The sequence below is a fragment of the Gouania willdenowi genome, chromosome 3 (genome assembly GCF_900634775.1).
Source record: "Gouania willdenowi chromosome 3, fGouWil2.1, whole genome shotgun sequence".
Classification (NCBI taxonomy): domain Eukaryota; kingdom Metazoa; phylum Chordata; class Actinopteri; order Blenniiformes; family Gobiesocidae; genus Gouania; species Gouania willdenowi.
Genome location: NC_041046.1, coordinates 29,164,824 through 29,190,116, shown reverse-complemented (window position 1 = coordinate 29,190,116; position 25,293 = coordinate 29,164,824). Strand labels below are relative to the sequence as shown.

Below are 25,293 nucleotides of genomic sequence, written 5' to 3'. Positions count from 1 at the left end.
GTCAAGGAGCTGCCAGTTACTATTGTTTTTATCTAATTTTAGAGATGTGTGTTCATTATTATTTTTTGAATACATAATTGGCAAATATATATATATATATATATATATATATATATATATTAACCAGGGTTGGGGTCAAATTACATTTTTCAGTTACAATTACGTTTTCAACAACCCATGTTCAATTACAGTTAATTTACGATTACAGTGACCAGCGTTTTATCCCAATTACAATTTGTTATGAATTACAGTTATTTTTTCCTCCTCAGAAGGTCAATTACAATTACGTTCTCAATTACTAAAGTTCAATTACAATTAATCACAATTACTGAGCCTGAAATAAATAACCTAATAAAAGTTAACCTTCCTCTTGTGTTAGCTTTCTGTTAGCATGTCTTATGATAACTGGTCCTAAATCAGCTGTAAAATACAAAAAACAAATATCTATCATCTAATTTCTTTCCTATCTATTGGTTACCATGTTAGGCTTTTGAATAAATGAAAATATAGGTTTTTATATTTTTGGTGTGGGCGTCTGAGCCTTTTTTGTGTCAGTCTATTCCTCGGTTTCAATTTTTTTTAAATGTTAAAATGTGGGAAAGCTTGATATGAAACACAATATAATAATGTACAACTGTACATTGAACTGTAACATGGTTCACCAGTTTTTTGTAATTTTTTTAATATCATTTTTCTGTCAATTACAATTACAAAGTCAATTATCTAAACTCAATTACAATTCAATTACTATGGTGACAGTAACAGATTTTTTAAATTACAATTGTAAATTACACCATCATTGTAATAAATGATCTATTACGCAATTACAATTATAATTGACCCCAACCCTGATACCAACGTTCCATGCAATAAAAAATATAATAGAATTAAAATCTAAAACTCAAGGAGGTTAAACAGCCTGTTGAAAAGTAGAGGTGACTATAGATGAGAGATGAGTTCCTGTGGAGTGGAAGTGGAGTAAAGGAGGAATGGGTGAGGACAGTGCCATGACTGAAAGGTTAATGTCATGGAATGGGAGGTTCCTTTTGTTTAACGTTCCCTCTGTTTATTGGCGGATGTGTTTAATAGGATTGGCTGTGACTGGACCCTAATCGGGCCTCACTGGCTGATTCCAGTGTCTCTGGGAGAACTTGCAGCTTGCTCCGTCCAAAGCCAGGTCCCCCACTGGGTAATCAACTCAATTGCCCTTGTCCTGATTGGAGTTGACATTTTAATGTCTGGAGCAGAAGCATGGTCAGCTGTGCTTTAACATGACCCCCTGTCAAAGCACCCATCTCTTAAAACTGAACTCTGTTCCTAATTTGCCCTTCTAGGATTGCACAAATAAGGTGAATGTAACTCTTTAGAGGCTCGTTAGGGATTGGTCAGACACCTCCTTGAGTTTCCCCCGGAATTCTTTCCATTGGTAACAAAGAACGAGGCATCTGCACCTCTTCTTCTCTTCAGGTGTTTCACTATTATCACAACGATCCTACTCTTCTTTGTAGTCATGTAATGAAGGCTTTTTCAGTCCCCAGCAAGAGATGAGAATGTGTCAGTCATAATGCTGATGCATTAAGTGAATCCAAGGGCATATTTTTGTGTTTTAAAAATGTTGGCATAAAATGAAAGCGTCTTGTTTTCTGCAGAATAAGAATATATCAGCCCACGTTCAGGGTTGTATACAGTGAGGGTTTTCTCAAAGTTTTTGCCTATTTTTGCATTTTATTATTTAGACTTAAAATATGCAAATGTTAATGATTTATAATGTTGTAATGTAAAAATTAAGTGAATTAAATAGTACACATAAAATACAGTTATTGTAACGCTTTAAAAATAAATTCCAAATGATGATCCATTTAGACAATCTTCTAGGTCAGATGTGAAATGAAGGCGCGTGTTGGATTTATTGTGTTGCAGGACAGTGCCCACTTTATCCATTACTTTTTCCTCTGCAGTGTACACATTGGTTGCTGGATAGTGCTATGCAAGAGGTATTTGACTTTCAAGCGCAAGAAATTACAAAAATAAAAATAAAGACATGATAATAATATATGAAAAAAAAAAGTTACTAGAGAAAATTCTTTTAATTTTAGAAACGTGATCTGACACGTGTGCATCTGCGTGTGTTTGTGAGGGCACATGTAATAACACTGTTCTGTTCTCAGTTCATATCAAAGGTACTTGATGGGAACTTTAAAAAGTCTGCTCTCTGGCAGCCATGCTTTTGCCTCTCCTTGATGTATATGCTTTCTATCTCTATCTCTAGCTCTGTCTGGCCACCTGGAGCAGCACCAGTCTGATTCTCCAGTACCTTCCAAAAGGCCATCTTCACGGTCGGAGACGTCAGAGAGTTTGCTTTCCTCAAAGCGTCCCAGGACAGCAGAAAAGGTCACTGCGGAGCAGGTAAATGTTAAAAAATACACAATTACGTCACTAATCATCCCCTCAGATGTTTACTATATTTCCTATATTTTTCCGAAAAGTGATTTAATAATGTTCATAATAACGCCTGTATTTTAGGTTAGCTATATCAAGAATTTGAAACATCAAAGCCTCAGAAAAAAGTTTTGCCCTGCTAATTGAGACTAAAGTAAAAAAACAACTGTTAGTGTTTTAAAGATGGGAGCACTTTGAAGTGGGTGCCAGGATTCTGTGGCTCTCAGTAACGCACAAACCTGCGGGTTCTCCATTCCCAAATGGAGCGTGCATTTTTAAACCCTTTAATTGTTTCTTTTTTTCTGTCTCTCTTGCTTTCCAGATGTACCAGTGCCCTTACTGCAAGTTCACTAACACGGACCTGAATCGGCTCAGAATGCACGTGATGACACAGCACTCTGTCCAGCCAATGTTACGTTGCCCACTATGCCAGGACATGCTCAACAACAAGATCCACATGCAGTTCCACCTCACACACCTCCACAGTGTGGCACCAGACTGTGTGGACAAGCTTATTGCTACAGTAAGTGATGCGATGTGTGCACAGCGCTCATTTAACCTGAAATCGAGGATGACGATAGTTTTTTTACATAAGCATTTCATTGTTAGAAACATTTCTGCATGTTGTTTAATCTTTTATTTAGCAGTTTTGTTATGTCACAAAATGCCATGTATGTTTTTTTTTTTCATTCAAATCATTAACTTGATTAACCTTCAGTTACCTTATTTTACAAACATCTATCATGACACTAGTTATACATCTGTATTTACATGAATATATACATGTATACTTATATATTTCAAGGCCAATCAAAGTAGTGCGACCAAGATGAGTGACTTCCCTGTTACTTTATTCTGGAAGTGTTGCCTACCCCTTAAAACGTATATGTTTTCTGCTCTCGATCCATAAAAACTTTAATGAATGCTGTTAACTTTAAAATAGTGGCTAAATGGAACTTGAAAAGGCATAATATTTACTTTTTTTTTAAATTTGTGCTAATGCAACGATTATCAAAGAAGTCGTTCTTCTCTTGACTAATACATAAGTTGTTTTGTTTCCTCCACAATTACTTCAGTCATTTTAGGCACAGCAAAGCCATACAGATGTCAGTGGTAACAATTGTTACTTTGATTAGTGATTGAACATTGATTTTTTACTAATTGGCAAACAACCTTATTTCAACTGTTATGTTGTTGTTTTTATTAACAGTGAGAAAACATGCAAAATCTAATGCAGAAAGACAATGATGGCGTGTTTGTTTGTAGCTCCATTTATGTTTTTTTCTCAAGTTAGTTTCATAATGGCTACAGTACATGCTGTACACTAAGACATATGTCTTGCTTTACTTTGTTGAAGGCTTATCCTAGTGAAATTCAATTGTTTGTCTTTATTTTCTTTTCAGACACAAAGCAAACCTTTGTTATCTTCTGTCTTGTGCTGTACAATCACTGAACAAAGCAATGCTCTCTACATCCTAAAGATTTTTAGCTCCATCTCAAAAAGTAAATGGCAAGCACATTATTTTCAAAGATAGCAATATTTTTTTTTTATTTAACAGAGAATACAAGGTAAATGACCTGCTACAGCAGGGGATGAAAGATAATATTGTAGTCCACACAGGAACATAGTTTATAATAATGCCTGTACCTTTTTGTAAGGGGTGAATTCAGATGAAAGTAAACGTAATTATTTCTATATTTCTATAAGAAAAAAAATCTAAAATAATTTGCTCGCATGCACAATGATACATTATCTTCGGTTTCCCTTCTTTTCCTTTTCCTGACTCTTCCTCCATCTCATTTCATGTCCATGTACAATATGTGCTATGAAAATAATTGTGATTCATTAATTCTGGGTTTGACTGAATGATAGCATTTTGAAATATATTCCCTAATTAGGCAGCCCTAATGAAGTGAACTTGGGATACTTGGCTCTTTCCTGTAATTGATTAATACAGCAGTTAGCAAAAAGCAGTAAAGTACGTCTCTCGTTAGTTTTAGTCAGATTGTATACTTCTTAATTTCATTGGCAAAAGAAAACCATAATATGACTTACAGAAAAAGGCTTATTTGTAAATGTGTGACCAGACCTTTAAATTGTTTGATGAAATTATAGAAATTGTTTACAGTTGCATTTACCAGTGAATCATTTGTTGTTGCAAGGGGTAGTTGATTTTTTCTTTTTTCAAACTTGACCTATGGACCATATGACATGCAAGAGCCGTTTAACAATGTTTTTTCTCTCTAATTAGAGTCATAATTAATGAATAAATACTGTATGAAGCTAACAATTGATAGCATTATATATTTTTGAAAAAACTGAAATACTTTTTATTTTGAATAAAAAAGGGCAGTGTTTAAGTGATTCTCACTTGAGTTTGTTGTTAGGCTATTGCTGTTCATTATTCTATGTAAGTTATTATTTAATATCCCATAAAGGGATTACCAAAAAATTCAGAATCAAAATGAATAATGAACAGAACTTCAACAATGGGAGCAAATTAGGGTATTATTATTATTATTATTATTATTATTATTATTATTATTCAGATCATTCAATTCCTCGAACAACAAATGTGACCAGAGAATATCTTCATACTAATGTATATTGACTTCAACTGGCTTCAGAAAAAGCATGCTTCCCCTACTGCTTCACTTGAACTGTGTAGTACTGTGTAATGCGAGGACAGAAGTGTTTTTATTTTGTCACATTTCGAGAAGATGACACACCTAAAAGTCTATGCCCTTTTGTTATTTCAGGTAACAGCTACTGAAGCATTACCAGCAAGCATGTTTATACCTGTGCCCAGTCCAGACAGAGAGTCCCAAGGCACCCCTCATGCATCAGCTAACTCCAACTTTGAGGATGCAAAGAAGCAAACTGGTTAGTATCTGTTATAAATGATTTTGTTTCCTGTTACATTGTTCATTGCTGATGTTACAAAAACTTAAACAGGCAGATAATGAACATTTCCCATCAAATTAAAATATGGACTTCTTACCTTTAATCTTGCTGCTATTTACGAATGTATTTAATGTTCTATTTAAAAAAAACCCAATTGAAATACTTCTATTTCTAGCTTCATCTAGTTAATGTACATTTTTATTTGCCCCTTTCTTTACATATGCAGATCCAGAGATCCCTTCAGAAATAGCTGATGCCTGCAAGTCACCTTCGGAAGATCAAGCATCAGAAAGGGATGATGCCACAGGATTTCTCTGCTGGAAGAAAGGCTGTAATCAAGTTTTCAAGTCATCCAACTCCCTTCAAATGCACTTCAATGAAGTTCATAACAAAAGGGCGCAACTGCCAGTTTCAGATCGTCATGTCTACAAGTACCGCTGTAACCAGTGCAGCTTGGCCTTTAAGACTGTCGAGAAATTGCAACTGCATTCACAGTATCATGTAATTAGAGCAGCCACCATGTGCTGCCTCTGCCAGCGAAGCTTCAGAACTCTCCAGGCTTTGAAGAAGCATTTAGAAACCAGCCACTTGGAGCTGAGTGAAGCAGATATCCAGCAGCTATATGGAGGATTACTGATGAACGGTGACATGATGGTAATGGGTGATCCCACCCTTGGTGAAGAGCATGGAGGCCTAGGAGAAGATGATAAAGAAGGAGAGGAAAGTGACCCAGAGGAAAAACAAAGCCCAACTGGCAGTGACTCTGGATCCCTGTTGGATGATTGTGGATCTGAACCTAAGCGTGCATTACCATTTAGAAAGGGCCCTAATTTCACTATGGAGAAATTTCTGGATCCATCTCGTCCTTTTAAATGCACAGTATGCAAAGAGTCTTTCACACAAAAGAACATTCTTCTTGTTCACTATAACTCTGTCTCCCACTTGCATAAGGTAAAGAGGGCCTTGCAGGAATCTACTACTGGTCAACCAGAGCCCACTAGCAGTCCTGACAACAAACCATTCAAGTGTAGCACTTGTAATGTGGCATATAGTCAGAGTTCAACATTGGAAATCCACATGCGCTCTGTTTTGCACCAAACCAAGGCAAGAGCAGCAAAACTTGAGGCAGCAGGAGGGATTACTGGTTCTTCAAGTACTCCTGGTTTAAGTGGTAGAGGATCCAGCCTGAGCACTTCAACACCTAGTCCAGGCCCAGCCAGCAACTCAACCTCAAGCTCTACCAACCACAACACGTCAGCATCTCAAACGGCTCACAATATACTTGGAGGAAACCAAATAAACCAGTCTAAGAGCAGAGAAAGTCTTGGCAATTCTTCTGTAAGTTGCCATTCTTCGCCATCTGAAAACCATGAAGTCAAAAAGACCAAGTTTTCTGACATTCTTTCAGCAAGGGGCCAGCAGCAACAACAGCTTCAGCAGCAACAGCAATTGGCACAAGCTCAAGCACAAGCTCAGCTTCAACAAGAGCTCCAACAGCAGGCTGCACTTTTACAATCTCAGCTATTCAACCCAGCACTTCTGCAGCACTTCCCAATGACAACTGATGCACTTCTTCCCCTACAACAGCAGCAGTTGCTGTTCCCCTTCTATATCCCTGGAGCAGAATTTCAATTAAACCCAGAGATCAACATTGGTAACTCAGCACTGGGACTAGCAGGATCCTCAATGTCCTCACTCTTGGAAGATTTAAAAAACTCAGCTCAGCAAGTACAACAGAATTGCCTACAGCAGCAGTTGATGCACCACCACCTTCAGCAGCAACATCAACAGCAACAGTCCCACTCACAGATTCAGGGACAGATGTCATTGCTTCAGCAAAGTGCATCTCTTCTTCAGCAGACTGAGAAAAAGCAGAAACCCTCATCTTCTCAGAGTGAGAAAGACAGAGAAGTGCAAAAAGAGAAAGATATTACTGAGAAACATGAAGACCATTTAAACAAAGAATCCACAGACAGCAAGCCGAATAACAAAAAGGACATCCAGCATGTTTCAATAAACTTAAACCATGATACAGGCTTGCCTCCACCAAGAATTGCATCTGATGCTCGAGGAAATGCAACTAAAGCCCTGCTGGAAAATTTTGGGTTTGAGTTAGTAATTCAGTTTAATGAAAACAAACAGAAAGCTCAGAAAAAGATAGCTGCACCTACAGGAACAAGTGGTCCCAGTGGAATAACAAGGGTGGTGGACCCAATTGAGGGATTAGAGAAATTGGAATGTGAAGCTTGTGGCAAGTTGTTTTCAAACATACTGATTTTAAAGAGTCACCAGGAACACATCCATCAGGCCTTCTTTCCATTTCGATCCCTTGAGAGATTTGCCAAGGAATACAGAGAGCAATATGATAAACTCTATCCACTAAGACCTCCTACACCAGAGGCTGCTCCGGCTCCCCCTCCACCCCCTCCTCCGCCTCCTCCTCCACCTCCACCTGCACCCCAAAGAGCACCTACGCCAAATATTCCTGTGTCTGCAGCTTCACTTACACCTCCAACTGTACCTCCACAACAGTCACCAGTTCAAATGACACAAATACCTATGCCAATGGATTTGCCCCTGTTTTCACCACTAATGATGCAGCCAATGTCTCTCCAGTCTTTGCCCTCCCAGTTGCCATCTGTTGAGTCAGGCCTGGCATCAGATCTAGCCCAGCTCTATCAACAGCAACTCACACCAGCCATGCTACAGCAGCAACAAAACAAGAGGCCACGGACACGCATAACTGATGACCAGCTTAGGGTTCTACGACAATACTTTGACATCAATAATTCACCAAATGAAGAGCAAATCAAGGAGATGGCAGACAAGTCTGGGCTGCCACAAAAAGTCATAAAGCACTGGTTTAGAAACACTCTCTTTAAAGAAAGACAGCGTAATAAAGACTCCCCATATAATTTTAACAATCCACCAACAACTACCCTGGAAGACACCAAAATTGATTCCAAGCCTCCTTCTCCTGAGCCTCAAAGACATGACTTACATGGGAGTAAGAGATCATCAAGAACAAGATTTACGGACTACCAGCTGAGGGTTTTGCAGGACTTTTTTGATGCCAATGCCTACCCAAAAGATGATGAATTTGAGCAGCTATCTAACCTTCTAAACCTTCCCACACGTGTTATAGTTGTGTGGTTCCAAAATGCTCGACAAAAGGCAAGGAAAAATTATGAGAATCAGGGTGAGGGTGCAAAAGAGGGAGAAAGAAGAGAACTCTCAAATGACAGATACATTCGCACATCTAACCTGAATTACCAGTGCAAGAAATGCAGTCTTGTTTTCCAACGTATATTTGATCTGATCAAACACCAAAAGAAGTTGTGTTACAAAGATGAAGATGAAGAAGGACAATATGACAGCCAAAATGAGGATTCAGTGGATTTTTACAATGAGTGTTATACTCCCTCTGGGTCTTCTTGTCATACTCCAATGCCCTCATCTTCAAGTCTTTGTCCTCTGCCACCTTCGACTTCTGCGTTTTCACACCTCTCTTCTGCTGAAAAAGAAGAAGCATCACCAGCAACCACCTCAAACCTTCTTGATGAGAAACCCAAAAAGTTGCCCGATATTTCTGTAGAATTACGGGAAAACCAAACATCGATCAAGCAGGAAATTGCGCACCAACCCCTGGTCGAGGCACAACATAGACCACAGAGAGAAGAAAAGATTCAAAATCTTTCACAATCTATCAAGCATTCTTCTTCTTTTTCTCAACAGCAGCAGCAGTCTGCACCCCAAACAAGCCAAGCTTCATCACAAAGTTCTCACTTGAACCTCAATCCCCACTTGACCTCTGCCACACAACAGTTGGCACAACAAATGATTCAATATCAATGTGAGCAGTGTAAGATTGGCTTTCCCTCTTTTGAGCACTGGCAGGAACACCAGCAATTACACTTTCTTTCTGTGCAGAATCAATTCATCCACCCTCAGTTCCTTGATCGTCCACTTGACATGCCTTTCATGCTTTTTGATCCAAGCAACCCTCTCCTGGCTAGTCAACTACTTTCTGGGGCAATTCCTCAGATACCTAGCAGCTCTGCCACCTCTCCATCCACCCCAACGTCTACCATGAACTCACTAAAGAGAAAGTTAGAAGAAAAAGCAAACACTAGCCCTGGAGAAAATGACAGCACAAATAGTGGTGAAGAACCACAGAGGGACAAGCGCCTAAGAACCACAATTACACCTGAGCAACTTGAAATCCTTTACCAGAAGTATTTATTAGATTCCAATCCTACACGTAAAATGCTGGACCACATTGCTCATGAGGTAGGATTAAAAAAGAGAGTTGTGCAGGTGTGGTTTCAGAATACTAGAGCAAGAGAGAGAAAAGGCCAGTTTAGAGCAGTAGGGCCAGCTCAAGCTCATCGTCGATGTCCTTTCTGTCGAGCCCTCTTCAAAGCAAAGACTGCTCTTGAGGCACATATTCGTTCTCGTCACTGGCATGAAGCCAAACGTGCTGGATATAATTTGGCTCTCACTGGAATGTTACCAGAGCAGGAGACCATGCAATTAAAACTGGATGCTCTAGAAGCATCAGGTTATTCCCAACTCCCCACTGCTCCAAACAGTGACGGACAAACATCCTCTTTGTCACCAGTAAACAAAAGTATGGATTTGTCTCCCAGAAGCCTGTTAAGCCCTTCATCAATTAAAGTTGAAGGAATGGAAGACTTTGAGAGTGCAACTATGTCATCTGTAAACCTTAGCTTTGAACAGAACAAACTTGACAATGATGACTGTTCCTCTGTGAATACGGCCATCACGGATACAACTACAGGTGATGAGGCCAATGCTGACAATGACAGTGCTGATCCAAAGCACAACCAAAATAGTTGTGACTACCTGTCTAAGTCTGGAGGCTCAGCCGCCCTCCTTGAAAATGATGACCAGATTTCCTCTGGGCTTGTAAGCCCTGCAACAAGCTATTATGCAAAGGACTATGAAAACGAACATATAATTGACCACAGTGAGACGTCTAGCCTGGCTGACCCATGCTCACCAAGTCCTGGAACTTCTGGCCGAAGCATTGACAGTGGAGATCGACCTGGCCAAAAGCGCTTCCGAACGCAGATGACAAACCTCCAGCTTAAACTCTTAAAGTCTTGTTTTAATGACTACAGGACTCCCACTATGCTGGAATGTGAGGTACTTGGCAATGATATTGGACTTCCAAAGAGAGTTGTACAGGTGTGGTTTCAAAATGCTCGTGCCAAGGAAAAGAAGGCGAAGCTCAACATGGCCAAGCACTTTGGTATAAACCAGACATCCTACGAGGGGCCGAAGACCGAATGCACCTTGTGTGGAGTGAAATACAGTGCTCGCCTCTCAGTTCGTGACCATATTTTTTCCCAGCAACACATTTCTAAGGTGAAGGACACCATTGGCAGCCAAATTGATAAAGAAAAAGAATATTTTGACCCAGCCACTGTCCGCCAACTTATGGCCCAGCAAGAGATGGACCGCATCAAGAAGGCCAATGAAGTTTTAGGGCTTGCACAGCAGCAGGCAATGCAGCAGCCGGGATTGTTTGATAACCCTGCAATGCAGGCTCTGAATCTTCAGTCGGCATATCCAAATCTCCAAGACATTCCACCTGTCTTATTGCCAGGGGTTGGCAGCCCCTCTCTGTCCAGCTTTAATTCCTCCAATTCAGGTATCTCATCATATGTTAATGTGTATTAATTTATACAACTTTCCGAATGGGAAATTTGTCATATACACATAGTTTAAAGAGGATAATGAGATTTTAAAACTATGATATTAAGAAGACACATAATGGACTTACAAGTATAACATCAAGGGCACATGACATACAACCCCATGACGCCCTCAGGATGTCAACATGAGTATAATTAATAATTATCATATATATATTAAGAAGTGGACTAGTACTTCTCGGGAGCTACACTGTGGTTGACCACTGCTCCTCAGGGATGGCTTGAATTCAGAGAATGTATTTTTTGTATGTACTTTTATAAATATGGAAACTAAAGTAATAAAAGTTAATTATTCCCACTAACTTGTAAACCAAAGCTACACACAATTTTAAAATAGTGTTTTAAATGTTGTGTGTGTGTGTGAATAGTTGACTATGCTTGCTTTATTCATTGTATTTTTTGTGTTTTTCTAGCTTTAACTCCACCTAAACCTTCAAACCTCCTGAACATGCCTGGTGCCAGTGTTCCCTCACCGAGCCTCCCCACTTCAGGACTGCCCAACAAGCCTTCCTCTTCATCATCACTTGCCTCATCCACTCCAGCTCACACCAAGACGTCTGCTTCCAACTCTAACACCACTTTAACATCCAGCAATTCTACTGCTTCAATTCCCCAGCCTGGCTCACGATCTGAACCCCCTAAAGAACATGATAAGGAGCGGTTAGGAGAAAAGGAGAAAACCAAGGAAAAGCCAGAGAAGCCAGCAACTCCATCGTCAACAGGAAGTACTCCTGCCCCTTCTACTTCTGCTGCCAGCGCCAAAAAGGAAAAACCAGACACCGCTGTCCCTGCCACCTCCATGCCTACACCTGGAATGGAGTATGTGGTAGACCCTGCTCAGCTTCAAGCTCTACAGGCTGCTTTAGCATCGGATCCCACAGCTCTTCTCACAAACCAGTTTCTACCATATTTTATGCCTGGCTTTTCCCCATATTACAGCCCACAAATTCATGGGGCTCTCCAAGGTGGCTATCTGCAACCAATGTATGGTATGGAAAGTCTCTTTCCTTACAACCCAGCATTGTCACAAGCACTGATGGGCCTGTCTCCAGGGTCCCTACTGCAGCATTACCAGCAATATCAGCAGAGCTTGCAGGAGGCACTACAGCAGCAGCAGCGGCAGCTTCAACAGATCCAGCAACCCAAGTCAAGCCAAAATCCTGCTCCCCCCCAAACCTCTGGAGATCACAAAGATTCTGCCAAAGATTCAGTAAAAATAGAGGCAAAAGGCAACCCAATTAATGAACCACAGACCTCTTCTTCAACATCCTCCTCCTCGTCTTCTCATAGTAAAGTACCCTCTGAGCAGAGCAGGGTAGATGGCAAAGCTGCGGATCCTATTTTGGATCAGTACATTGTTCCCAAGGTGCAGTACAAACTGGCATGTCGCAAGTGTCAAGCTGTTTTCACCAAAGAAGAAACAGCGGTTACCCATCTTAAATCAAACTGTTTTTTTGGTCAGTCTGTGGCAAACCTGCAAGATATGTTTCTGCGTGTCCCTGTTGGCGTCGGTGTTGCAGCTGGAAATCTTTACGACTGCCTGGCTTGCAACACTACGTTGGATGGGGAGAAAGCGCTCAGTCAACACCTGGAATCGGCATTGCACAAACATAGAACAATCAAGCGATCGGTCAGAAATGCCAAAGAGCACGCTACCAGTTTATTACCTCACTCTTCAGCCTGCTTCCCCAGTCCTAACACCGCATCTACCTCGCAGTCTGCCACTCAACCCATCAGCAGTCCTCCATCAACAACATCTCCCAACGTACCATCCTCTGCTGTCTCCTCTTCCTTGTGTTCCTCATCTTCTACTTTACTCAACACCGCAGCTGCCGGCAAACCCTGGTCCCAGGCCCCCTTTTCCAGAGCTTTAGCTGGGAAGCCCAACGCTAGTCCCTCTTCTTCATCCTCATTTCCTCCAGCATCCTCACCTTCAACGGTTACCTCAAGTTCATTGAGCACCTCAGGAGTTCAGACCTCGATACCAACAGACGTCTTTACCGACGAGTCTGACTCTGACAGCAGTCAGAAATCAGCAGACAGGTCCAGCAGGATGGCAGAGGAGCCGCAACAGCCAGGCTTTGTCAAAGACAGTAATAGTTGTAGTAGTAATCTTGCTAGTGTAGGAACAGACTCCATCAGATTGTGAAAGAGCTTTCAGTGATGGACACTATTTTAAAAAGACAAAAAAAGACCAAAAAAACTACAAAAGAGAAAAATATAAAAAGCAGCAATGTTAAAAATACAATTAAAAGTATACAAACCGATTTCAGAAAAAGATGTGTAAAGACTAACTGCAATTCCAAAGCTTGTAACCAAAAATTTAAATGTGAGTGGATTGTTTTCCCATATCAACATGCTGGTTTTATTTTTTATTTTTCCTCCTTTTTTTGTTCTTGTTTCATTTAATGCGCATCAATTGTGAGAACCAAGATGTTCCCTGCAGTTATGTTGTGGTTGTGGAATGCTGTACTGAATGGCAGTGGACTGCCTCAAAGTTGATAATGGCCCAAGAAGGTTTTTGAAGAAAACTGAGTCAACAAGCTGTCCTTTTGTTATGTAATCGTTCCTACTTCATGTCACAGTCACAAAAAGCCAGTATGTACTGTATGGGAGAATAGTCTGTCAGTTGTCTTGCTGTTTAAGCATTCAGATACCAATGGCTTGCAAAAGTAAAAGAATAAGGTAATGTCTATTTTATTCTCAGGTCAACAGCTCACAGGTGTGTTTCTGTTACAGAATTTCATGTTTTAAAATGTTTTTTTTTTTTCAAAATGGAAATGAACTTTTTTTTTTTATTTTATTCCTTTTAAACTTGATTTAAAAATTTGATGTTGATATAGATTACAAAAAGGCACTGTTTGTGGGCATTTAAAAATGGTAAATGGATAAAATAAATCACTCAAAGGTTGGCAAATCACAAATCCCGCTATACCCAAACATCCCCATTGCAGGCATATTTTCCTGCAATAAATTTTATAAATAGGAAAAACCAACCTTCTATATTTATGGTAGATATGAGGATTTTTGGTGTTAACTAGAATGATGCATTGAAAATGACTTACAAGTATGGTAGGTTTAAACCAACTTTGTCTACATTTAGCTTTTGTTATGTCCAATTTATGACACTTCATTTGATGTTGTCTCGGCCATTCCAACAGTAAAATTTAGGGACATGAAATTAATATATGTATTATTCTTAACTTGTTGGGAAACCTAAAGGCCCCAGGATCCTCATTCAGATTTAAAAAATATCTAATATTCAATTGGTTTTGTAGGGGCCAAAACAAATCTGATCCTTGTGAAATTCTGAATAGATTTATTTATTTAAAATTTTTGTTACCATCATGCACTTATCACTATTTGAATCCTATTTCCCACTCTTTGTGTTCTTCTTTTTGCACTTATTTCACTCTACTCTCCTGTGTTTGTGGGTTTGAACACTACACCACAGGGTTTTTCTTCCTCTTGTCTCGTGGCTACAGTCTTTATTTTCATTTTGACAATTTATGTTGTCATAAATGAAAATGAAAAAGAAAACTAATAATAATTCATACGCTTTAAAACAAAAAGGAAATCCAAAGATCGAACACTTTCACCATTGGTGCATAAAGATGAGAAAAGAGGCTTCTTTATACTTGAGAATTTGTTGCTGTTTTTAGAGGAAAGAACACAAAGTTTTAAACGATAGAGGAGTACGCATCAGAGTTGCCGTTCCTGCTTATTTGCAAGCAAACAGGTGGCTTTTTTACGTAAATACCAAAAACCCAAAAGGGCCCTTGTCCTTGCATTGTGGAGTAGCACCGTTACAGAGCCATTGCAGTTTGTAAGATAGAGGTTATTAATTTTTGTTTGACTTTTGTCACATTAAAATGACCATTTTTTTCAAGAAAATGTATAAGGTCTTGTCTTCAAGGACATACGTTTTGCTGCTAATGTAGAATTTTGAAGAAAAAAGATGCATGCTAATTTTGCTTTTGGCTAAGCTTTAACTAAAAACAATAAACCAATTTCCTGCCTCTGCAACATCTTTTCTTTTTCTTGTTGCAAAAACGGAACTTTGACGACTGTGAATATTTGTTCCAAAGGACATTTTGCTGATTCTTTTTTTTTTTTTTTTTTAATAGACCAATGTTTAAAGCCAATGATCTATAACGTTTGTAAAGAAACAGTGCATTCCAAATATCACAATGTTTTTTTGTTTTTTTTAAGCAAGGACTGATCTTGTTTTACTTGATTGATTTTATTTGTCACAATCTATTTTTTTCCACGTTATAAAAGTGACTGTAAACTGTTGCATCATTGACTGTAAATTTTTGCATCATTGGTCGTTGACCTCCATTTGTTGTTTGTGCTGGCATGGAACATTGCTGAAAATCTCTCCATCCAGTTAAGGTTGTTCTTCACTTGTTAAGCAAGTAATAGTGGTTACCAAAAATGTATATAATACATCTGGTACTGATGCGTTTCATAGGTCTAGTAACATTATTGCCATTCAAAATTAGTCTCAGAGGGAAATAATGGTCTTACTGGAGTGTTGTCACCCCTCCACCATCCCCATTCCAGACCTAAAGAGGTCTTTTAGTGATGCGTCTTTTGTCCGCTGGGTGCCACTTCCACACATAGCTTACAGGTTGTTGAGAGATATCTTTATTCCAAAGTGTTAGTTCTGGAAAGATGGGAGATATTTTAAAAATGTCCCAAATAGGATATTTTTCATGTCCAAAGAAATCACCTACTTCCTTTTGTTGCAATAGAAATGGTTGTCTATAGATGCCCCTACTTCTTTTAATTGATTTTTTCTATGTTTTTCCCAAACCCTATATTTATTTAAATTTATGAAAACATAAATTGTTGGCCACTATTATACACTTTACAAAAAAAAAAAAAACACACAATCGAAATATTATTTAAGTGCTATGTTTTGCAAAGAAAAATGATTTGGTGTTAATACCACAACATGCTCTTAAGTCAGTTGGTTAGGGTTTCAAATTTGTAATTCCTCAAATTCAGTTTCCCTAAAATTATGTCGATAAAATGTAATATCTTCATTCAAAGATTTTGTTGTACAGTTTTTCTTAAATATGTTTATTTTGTCTTTTCAGACAATGTTGAACATGTATTGTTGATTTGTATTTTATATTAATGTCTGTATATTACATTTTAAATCCATAAATTAACATTAGTTTTAATTTGAATTGCTGATACTGAGAAACAAATATTACCTGGCCACTTTAATGTGGGATATGTTCCCTCTACCTATTGTCTCAAAGATACGTATTGCTTTACTTTTTCCAAAAACATTGTTTTTTTTCTTCATTTAGACTGAACGTAAGTCGACGCATTAAAACTGTGTTTGCATGGTTTGCGTATGGGGTTGTATGTTTTTTGTTTTTTGTCTTCATATGAGCCAGCATCAATTACATTTTTCATTGTTTGCCTTTTATATTTGTTTTTTTGTTACACACCAAAACTGAACCACTGACCCGGATGCGATTAACTGAAATTTAAATAAAATGTAATTTATAAGATGGGGATCAGATGTTAAAACAATAATATTGACTCACTGAGCAGTTACATTAAATAAAATAACAAATGTGGCCAAAGCTTATTACAGTTAAAACAAAAAGGACATGTAATGAAACCACAGATAACTGTATATTTTATTGTGGAACAGGTGTTATTGTGGACACACTGACTAGCATTGGAAAACGTAATTTTTGATAAACAAGTGAAAGACAAGATTTTGCGCTCAAGGTCATCTTTTGCCCACTGTGAAAACAAACTTGTACCTGTATACAGATATAGATATATTTAAAAGCACGACTTTTTTTTTGTTGTTGTTTTGTTTTGTTTTTCAACTGAGATGAAGAAGGTGTTGAAACCTTGAAAAGGACTCTGGGAAGCTTTTGAGATTGTGTTGGGAAGACACAAGAGGCTGTGAGCAAACCAAAACTGGGCATGGGAGCCAAAGACAGGCTCAAAACAGCTTTAACAACCCCTTCTTTATTTGATTACTGTCAACTTTGTAACGGGGATGGACTTTGGAACCAATGGACATGTGTGGCTCACAAAGGAAACTCCTTAGATGAAACTGAACTTAAGTGGCTCCAGCTGCCTCTTTCTCCTGTCTGTCTGTTCTTTCTTTCTCCAGCTCTGCCTCTGCGCTTTGATCGACATTTTCCAGATTTTAGCACAGGGTGGACGGAGATGCTTGCTTCATTTCTTCCAGTTCATGTTGCTATCCATTTCATTTCTTTGTGCTTGTCTCTCGTTGACGAGCAAAGCTCTCCAGTCAAATGGCGGCTCACCCCTCTCCTTGTTGGTTCCTTTTTTTCTGAATATAGAAATCATTGAGAGGGGATGGGTTCCTAGAGCTGTCAGTTACACTAAATAAGCGAATTAACCAAAATTTACAACCAAACTAACAACCAAACAACCATTTGCTCCAAGTTCAAAGATGAACTGTTACTTGGAGCTTTATGTTCCTTTTGTGACTTCTGGTGCCACAATGTTTTTTATGCTTTGTGTTGATCTTTTTGTTTCCTTTAAGTACTCCTCTTCGAGCCTCATAAGCATGGGTCTGTGGCTCCGGGCAGCCCACCTGAGGGTAGAAAATACAGCCTTGCAATGTACAAAAAAGAGCAAGTTAAACCAAAAATGTTGTTCTTGATGTCTTTTCTATACTGTAGTCTTGTTAGCTTTTTTGTTACTGTAATTATATGAAGATTTCCAAACTGTACCAAATTACATGGAAACGAACATACATACAACCACATGGAACTTCAGACTTTTAAAGAAACTTTTGTCACAAAACCTTGTTGTCCTAGTTAAGTTGATTGTAGATGGTAATTGAATATACTCCTTTGAAAATATTTCATCAAGTATGTTTCTTGCTCATTGTGATACATTAAAAAAAGTATGAGCATAAATGTCATTGGTTTGGACTCATCTTTCGGGGGCTTTGGGGGTTTAGAACAATTAGTCATGTTTGTGTAATCATAATGCCATTATTTGATGTTCATTGCAAGAATGTTGAAGTTTTACTTGTGTAACCTTTTACTCATCTTAGACTACAAAGATCAGGGTTCTCAAGCTCAGTATCAAGAGTATGGAAGAGTATTAAGGCCACAAAAGAAAAAGAAAAAAAACCTCATGCACTTCAGAAAAAAAGTTGAAAACCAAAGTCGAGAATTTTTTCTGAGGTAGAAAAAAAAAAGATTAAAATCACTGTCACTGAAGAAAAAAAAAAAAATCATGCACTTAAACAAAAAAGTCGAAAATGAATGTCAACTTTTTTTTTTTTCCATTGTGCTGACTGTTTGTACAAAATGCCTGTTTGAGAAACTAATTAAACTATACTTACCATAATCCTATCCATTAGGATTTTGTAAGCCAGGACACAATTGGACATCCTAAATCTTTTCCATTTTTATGGAGCCGTCTTGCAGGTACAAGTCACCATCTTGTTGGTTCTTACCAGGAACTGTTAGTTCCTGGTAAGAACCAACAAGAACTGTTAGTTCCTGGTAAGATAATCCAAACAAATGACATGTTCTATAACATGTTCTCCCCATCAGGGAATTTAACCCCGGTCTCCTGCGTGCCAAGCAGGGATATTGACATCATACTAACGAGGAAGCATGTAAGCAGAGTCGCCGTTTTTCACTTTGAAGTAACAGTCATTCGTAATTATTCTAAATTATAGTTTAACCAGTTCCTCAAACTGGCGGGCAGGCATTTTGCACAAACAGTCAGCATAATGAAAAAAAAAGTTGACATCGATTTTCAACTTTTTACTCGAAGTTCTTGATTTTTTTTGGATTTTTTTTTTTTTACCTCAGATATTTTTTTCTTCTTCAGTGGCCGTAAAAAATGTCGACATTGAAATTCGACTTTTTTTTTTTTTTTTTTTTTTACGTACTTTTTTATTTGTAAGTGTTCTAACAAACAAAATATATCTTAATATCCAACTCTACAGAATCGGAATGACATCTGAGTCTACATCTGCACGTTACAGGTAATTTTAGAATGAACTCTTTAATGTGGATGGACTTTAGTATGCACCTAAAGGGCATTCACTAATAAGAAAAGTAGATTATTTTAAAAAGCCTGGCTCAGGCTCGGCTTATTGCTAACAACTAGCCTGAAGCACAGCAAGTTTTTTTTTTTTTTTTTTTTTTTTTTTTTTGACTGGCAATGTTTACTTTTACTTCCAAAGATTTTGAGGGCAAACACTCAGCTAATCAGAATGCCAAATGCCTTTCTCAACATAGTTTATGAGTTTTGTCTTTGATGTTGTTTTTAAAAAAAATACAGAAAATTGTGTTAATGTTATGCACATACATATTTTTTCAAGGTTTTTACAGTTTTATCATTTAAAAATTTTAATACAAGCTTAACATGGCCCCCTCAGAAAGAATCAGTTTTGCTCCCTGATGCACCTTGCCAAGTCATCTTTTTAAAACACATATTGTGAAGTTTCAAAATCCTTTTTCAAAAGCCTCAACAAATTTAAATGCCCTTCTCAAATCCAAGAGAAAAATACTCACCAAGTCACATTGAAAAGATTTTAGCATAATTCAAAAACCAACATACATGACACAATTTAACACCTTTTAGTCTTTTCAAATGGATTTTACAAAACAGATGATCAGAAATCTTGGTAGTTTAAATGATTAAAACAATATTTAAAATCAAAAGAGGGAAAAAAAACTTTTACAGATAGTTCAAAGTAGACACCCTGTGGCAAGCAACTGGTAAGACTCATTGGCCATGTTGAGCCAATGAACATGCAAGGGAACATCCCGAATGAATAAAAATTACCCTAACTCGATCAGTGTGAAAAGCAAGGCCATTTCCTTCACAGGCCTAATCCAGATGGCACTCACACTCAGCTGCTGCCTTGAAATGGGCCTGTCACGGAGAGTAAAATTAGGTTAGCGCCCGGGTGGACCATAGGCCCTGGGCAATGTAAGCACCAAAGTCTATTCTCTGTTTGCCCTAAAGGTAATGGGGCCACCTCGCCAATCTTTGGCTCCATATTTGATTATCATTTCAAATGCACCTCCCTAACTTAGTCCTTTCTGGCTGAGGTGCAGTAGACAGCTTCTTTAAATCATTTGCTCATCCAGTCAAGTCAAACTTTTTATGTCCCAAAAAGCCTTTCATATACCAGAGACTGCCATTTGTTCCACAAGAGTCAAGGACAGCTCCATCAAAATATCGCTGACTCTGATTCTACAGCCATGCTCAAGATGCTATCATCCTGAGATCCATTTTTATCATTTTTGCTCAAATCTTTTTTGTTAAAGTATTTAATGTGCCCTTGATTAAGTCTATTGGGGCCTTTGCTAAACTTAACGTGCGTCATAGCAAGTATATATTTCCTTTATATGAGGTGCATTGTTAACAAAGCCTCTGCCCGAGGCTTATTCACAAAAACATTGGAGCCTTTAAACTTTTCCCCTGTTTAAGCAGCTTGATCCTATGTTTTCTGTTGAAAAACCTGATGAGGACAGCTGCTGGATTGGTGAGGTCTTCTCTGTCTCAGCAGCCCACAATGTCCAGCTGCAGAATTCTCCATAGCTACCACTCTGACGTAGGACCAGGGTTGTATGTGGAGACAAGCGATAATATCAATAATCCTGCCGTACAATTCTAGCTTCTCCACTCGGCTCTCCACATAGGCCATCCTCTTCTCCTTCTCTGCATCATCGATATTTTGCCCCAATTTCCTCCACCACTTCTGACAGGCCACCCACTAACATTTTCGTCCAGTCTTGTCGTGTCAACAAAAACTCAACAAGGTATCGTCATGTCATAGTCATAAAATATGTTTAGCTGGTCACTATCTTCGTACCGTCATGAAAAAAATGGGCTTCAACAAAATAATTTCATCATAATTGATGAAAACTACCTCTTTGCTGTTTTCTCAACATGGAGACAGTGTCAAACTGAAAACAATGCTTGTGGCTTTTGAACAGCAGCTTTCTTCTTGCAACTCTACCATAAAGGCCCGATTAGTCGAGTGTATGACTGATAGTTCTTCCAGCATTACTGTGGGCCTTTTGGCTGCTTCTCTGATAAATGCTCCCCTTGCCCGGCTTGACAGTTTAGGTGCATGGCCATGTCGTCGTCGTTTTGCAATTGTGTGTTGCTCCTTCTATTTTTGGATGATGGACTGCACAGGGTTAGGGTTTAGGGTGGGGGTTAGGGTTAGCACGCACACTGTGAGTTTTCCAAAACTTGGGATCTTTTAAATAACTTAACCCTGCTTTAAACTTTTCCATAACTTTGTCCCTGTCTGCTGTGTTCCTTGGTCTTCAAAATGCTGTTTGTTCACAAATATTCTCTAATACGTAAATGTCTGAGGCCTTCACGGAGCAGCAGTATTTATACTCAGGTTAGCTTGCACAGGTGATTTCTAAAAGCACTTAATTTAATTTTGAGATATCCTTTACATTCATGAAGCATGTTGTGTTGATCTATCATATTAAATCCCAATAGCATATATACCTGTATATATATTTGTGGTTGTAATGTGAAAAAAATGTGGAAAGGTTTGAGGGGTATGAATACTTTAGCAAGCCACTGTAAAAGATTTAAACCTAGACCTGTCTGTCCATTGTTCTACAATTCAATCTAGTCAAATCATACTTTGTCATCTTTGAACACAAAGGTTTTGCACAGAAATAAAACAGGTTTTTCCTCTGGAATGAGGCTCAACCACCCCGTAGTCGGACACAGGTTAAATACAGGGAAGGTCAAAGAAATGTTTTTCTAGGATCCTATAAAAATCTAGAAGGCCTTCAAGTGTGTCATTGGCAGATACAGTTTGTGTTTGTAACAAAGCCAGTGAAACAGTTAAGCAGAGCTTCCTTGCACATGAGCATTAGATTGCCTCGGTCAAGGTTTAACTGTAACCATGCAGCCAGCTGAAATAACATCACTGCGATTGTTAGGCAGGATTTCACCACCAAGCTGAGTCATCAAACACCTGCAACTCTTGCTGTTATTTCTACCCCAGCATATAACTCTTCGTTTTTGCAACTGCTATATCTTTTTAGTTCTAGGCAAATTAATTGCATTCAATTCAGTTTAGGCTGACAGATTACACTGAGGTTGGTGCAGGCAAACAAAGAGAAAATAACTCAATGTTTATAGAAATACAGCCAGTCTAGGTGCAGAAGATGATAATCTTTGAGAATTTTTACAATTTTCAGTTATTTTTTATGTTGCCATTCAAACACAATCATGGTGCACCTGATAGGTGTTTAAGTGGGTTAAATTCCTCTACCTAAAGTCCTACTTAGAGATCATCAACAATTGTAATAAGGCATTATAACATTTACCAAAGCTTTGACCCACATCACCTGATATCTTGTGGTTCAGTTATGCAAGTAAACTACTTTTTCTGCACCCTAATTTTAGATTATATTTATTGATAGTTTAAAGATGCATGTCTTCTACTTGTTTCACCATATGCTATACCCTTAAATTCTGGCTTCTTGTGAAAGAATAAATACTTTGTATGTCATAGCATAGTAGCTCTTCAAATCCATGGCACTATAAACTTGCTAAATTCTCAAACACTGGGATTCAAGTTTGTGAAGGTGTGGCGGTTGTCTTGGCCGGCTCACAATCTTGTCGTTGCGTTTCCCATCTCGTAAGCAGAGGATCAGGTGTCACCATTTTCACAGCACCTTCTGGTTCTGTTTAATAGGAAATGTGGTCCATCAGAAGAACTCTGGCCAAAACTGAGCCACAATGGGCCTTGACAGGCAGGAATATTAGCATGTGATGGCAGCCAGTAATTGAATGATGCCCACTGCCCCAACCCCTACTTAATAAAAAGAATATGTGCTGGGAATGTGTTTGTCCTTCTCTATCCTTCATCTGCCCTTTGCCTTTCCTCATCCCCCCCCCCCCCTTTCAGGCCTTAATAAATCATTTGTGGGTAAAGAAATAACAGATAATTTCACTTTACTTCAAAGGGCTTTGTCTCATAGTGTCACTTCTATAACCTTAAAGTGATGATGCATGAAAAAAAGCTTTGGGTAACCTCTGAAACAAAGCAGAACTGATCGTATCGTGAGAGAGTGCGCAGAAGTACATGAGAGATCAATTATCACACCTCGTTTTTTTCTCATGTGCAAAATGATAATGGGAGGACCATGTCAGCCCTCAGCCATCGGGTCGTGTATCCTTTCTCCCTAAATGTGTTTCACAGATTATGTGAAGTGGTCTGTTGAATCCCTTTAGCAGATTGGAAAAAACAGCTGAAAGGAACTATTTGGCTTCTTCTTGATCCGTCCTAAAATGTCCCTCTGCGGACAAGATTTAGGAGTGATATACCAACAAATTAAACCAGCACTCTTAATGATACCACCACATATAAACATTACTTTTACATAGAATTGTTGGCAAAAAAATTCTACTATTTTGTTATATTTAATGAGTGTTGGCCAGCGAAAAGTAAAATAACAGTGTCTCAGTGCAGGATAATTTATTGAAAGCCAAGCAATTTTGAGTTGAGACATGAGTCTGTGAAGTCAATCCAAAACTTTAAAATGCAGAATTATATTTCACCTAGCTGACGGAAAAATGTAAATCTCAGCTCGCTATACAATTATTACTCAGGGACTTGTTCTTGTTAATATTTCTCAGACTTTAGTTTTGAATTTTAAACCTTAACTAAATTCAGTTGTAATACATTGCTGCTGGAATGCCTGTCAGGCTCGTCCGTGACCCTGGACTGGCTGCTATAATGATGGGAAGATAAAAGAGCCAGGCCCGTTCCCAGGCTGCCCAGTTAGGGCCTGTGAAATGGACCGATAATGGAGACCAGGTGTGCTATGAATGCCTGACAAAATTCAGGTAGTCTGAGAGCTCCTCTCAGTGAAAGGGAGAGCAAACTACCACTGTTGACGAGACACTGTACTGCAGTCAAACACTATATCAAACATACTTTGTGTTGTTAATGCCAAAATACACTTTTCATAATATTTAAAACTGAGTCACACATTGGGTCCGTTTTCTTTTTTTTTTTTTTAAAGGAAATAGCATAAAGGCTTTCAGTAGTCGTTCATTGGGTTATATTTGTCAGAAGTGCATTCATATATGAAGGAATAGCTTTAGGATTTGTTAATAGTTATTTTCCCATTATTTCCAATGTCTGGTGTTGCTCAAGTCCAACACATCTGCCTTATAGTCTGTAAAATTGCAGTGCTAAAATAAAGGACAAACGGTTGCTCTAACTACTGTAATCGGAATCCGAGTTAGTGTCACCTGAGGCATTCTAAAGTCATTTAAAAATAGTTGAGTTTTATTGTACCTAATAATCACTATAATCACAATAACAGCCGACTGGCAGAGACTACAAGCTGGCATTTTCACATAGTGTGCAATCTTAAACTGGGTGCAGTTTAGGATTGCACCCACACAAGGACAATCTGGCCGTTTACATTCATTACAATTCATTTTCAATTTCACAATTCTGATCTCTGAGTGCAGTGGCAGCATGTCGAAAAATCTCAAACATGGCTGACAGGTATAATATTTGGCTTTATCGCTGACTTTAGCGAATAGAAGCTCTGACTTTAGGTGGTTTTCCTAGTAGGGGTTGAACGACTACATCATTTCAAAGGTCGACTTTATGTGCATACTAGTCAAGTCGACGTAGACTAGTCGATAACGTCACCAAGAGCCAAAGCCAAGCCGAGTGGCAGCCGAGAAGCCACAGCGGTCACAGATTTTTTCGGGTCACAGACTTTGGCACAACACCACCACCCCCTGGGACACGAGACATGCTGTAGAAGCTAAGTAAACCCAGGAACACTGCCGCTTTGCCTACCGTAAATCTACGATAATTGTTAATCCCCGAGGCTTTCTCGGAGCCGGGCGTTTAGACTTTGTTTGCGCTGTTTTTACAGTAGCTTCAGCTTCCTTCACCGAAGGTCACAGTTTGTGACCCGAAAAAATCTGTGACTACTGCGGCTTCTCGGCGGTAGAGAAGAAGAGTACTAAACCTCTTCATAGCTATTAAGGAGCTATCTACTCCCCCTTAAACATGATGCTCTGGTGGGTGAAGTAAATGCAGACTGGAGAAGAATTACAAATGTGTTTAAGGGGGTGTAAATGTCCGCCGAGAAGCCGCCGAGGTTGGAACTGTCGCCACCTCCGGTTCCAGATTTTTTCGGGTCACAG

The 25,293-nt window shown here is 38.8% G+C and overlaps 1 protein-coding gene across 3 annotated transcripts in view; it reads left to right on the top strand.

Moving 5' to 3' along the window:
- The window catches only part of zfhx3b (zinc finger homeobox 3b), a 132,314-nt gene extending 117,276 nt beyond the window's left edge, over nucleotides 1-15,038 (top strand). For all 3 annotated transcript variants that reach the window (XM_028443351.1, XM_028443349.1, XM_028443350.1), the window contains 5 exons: nucleotides 2,270-2,406; nucleotides 2,762-2,962; nucleotides 5,200-5,323; nucleotides 5,571-11,021; nucleotides 11,499-15,038. In XM_028443351.1, the coding sequence (XP_028299152.1) occupies nucleotides 2,270-2,406; nucleotides 2,762-2,962; nucleotides 5,200-5,323; nucleotides 5,571-11,021; nucleotides 11,499-13,234 (7,649 nt within the window). In that variant the 3' untranslated portion in view covers nucleotides 13,235-15,038. The remainder of the gene's footprint in view (nucleotides 1-2,269; nucleotides 2,407-2,761; nucleotides 2,963-5,199; nucleotides 5,324-5,570; nucleotides 11,022-11,498) is intronic.
- Nucleotides 15,039-25,293: the final 10,255 nt, after the last annotated feature.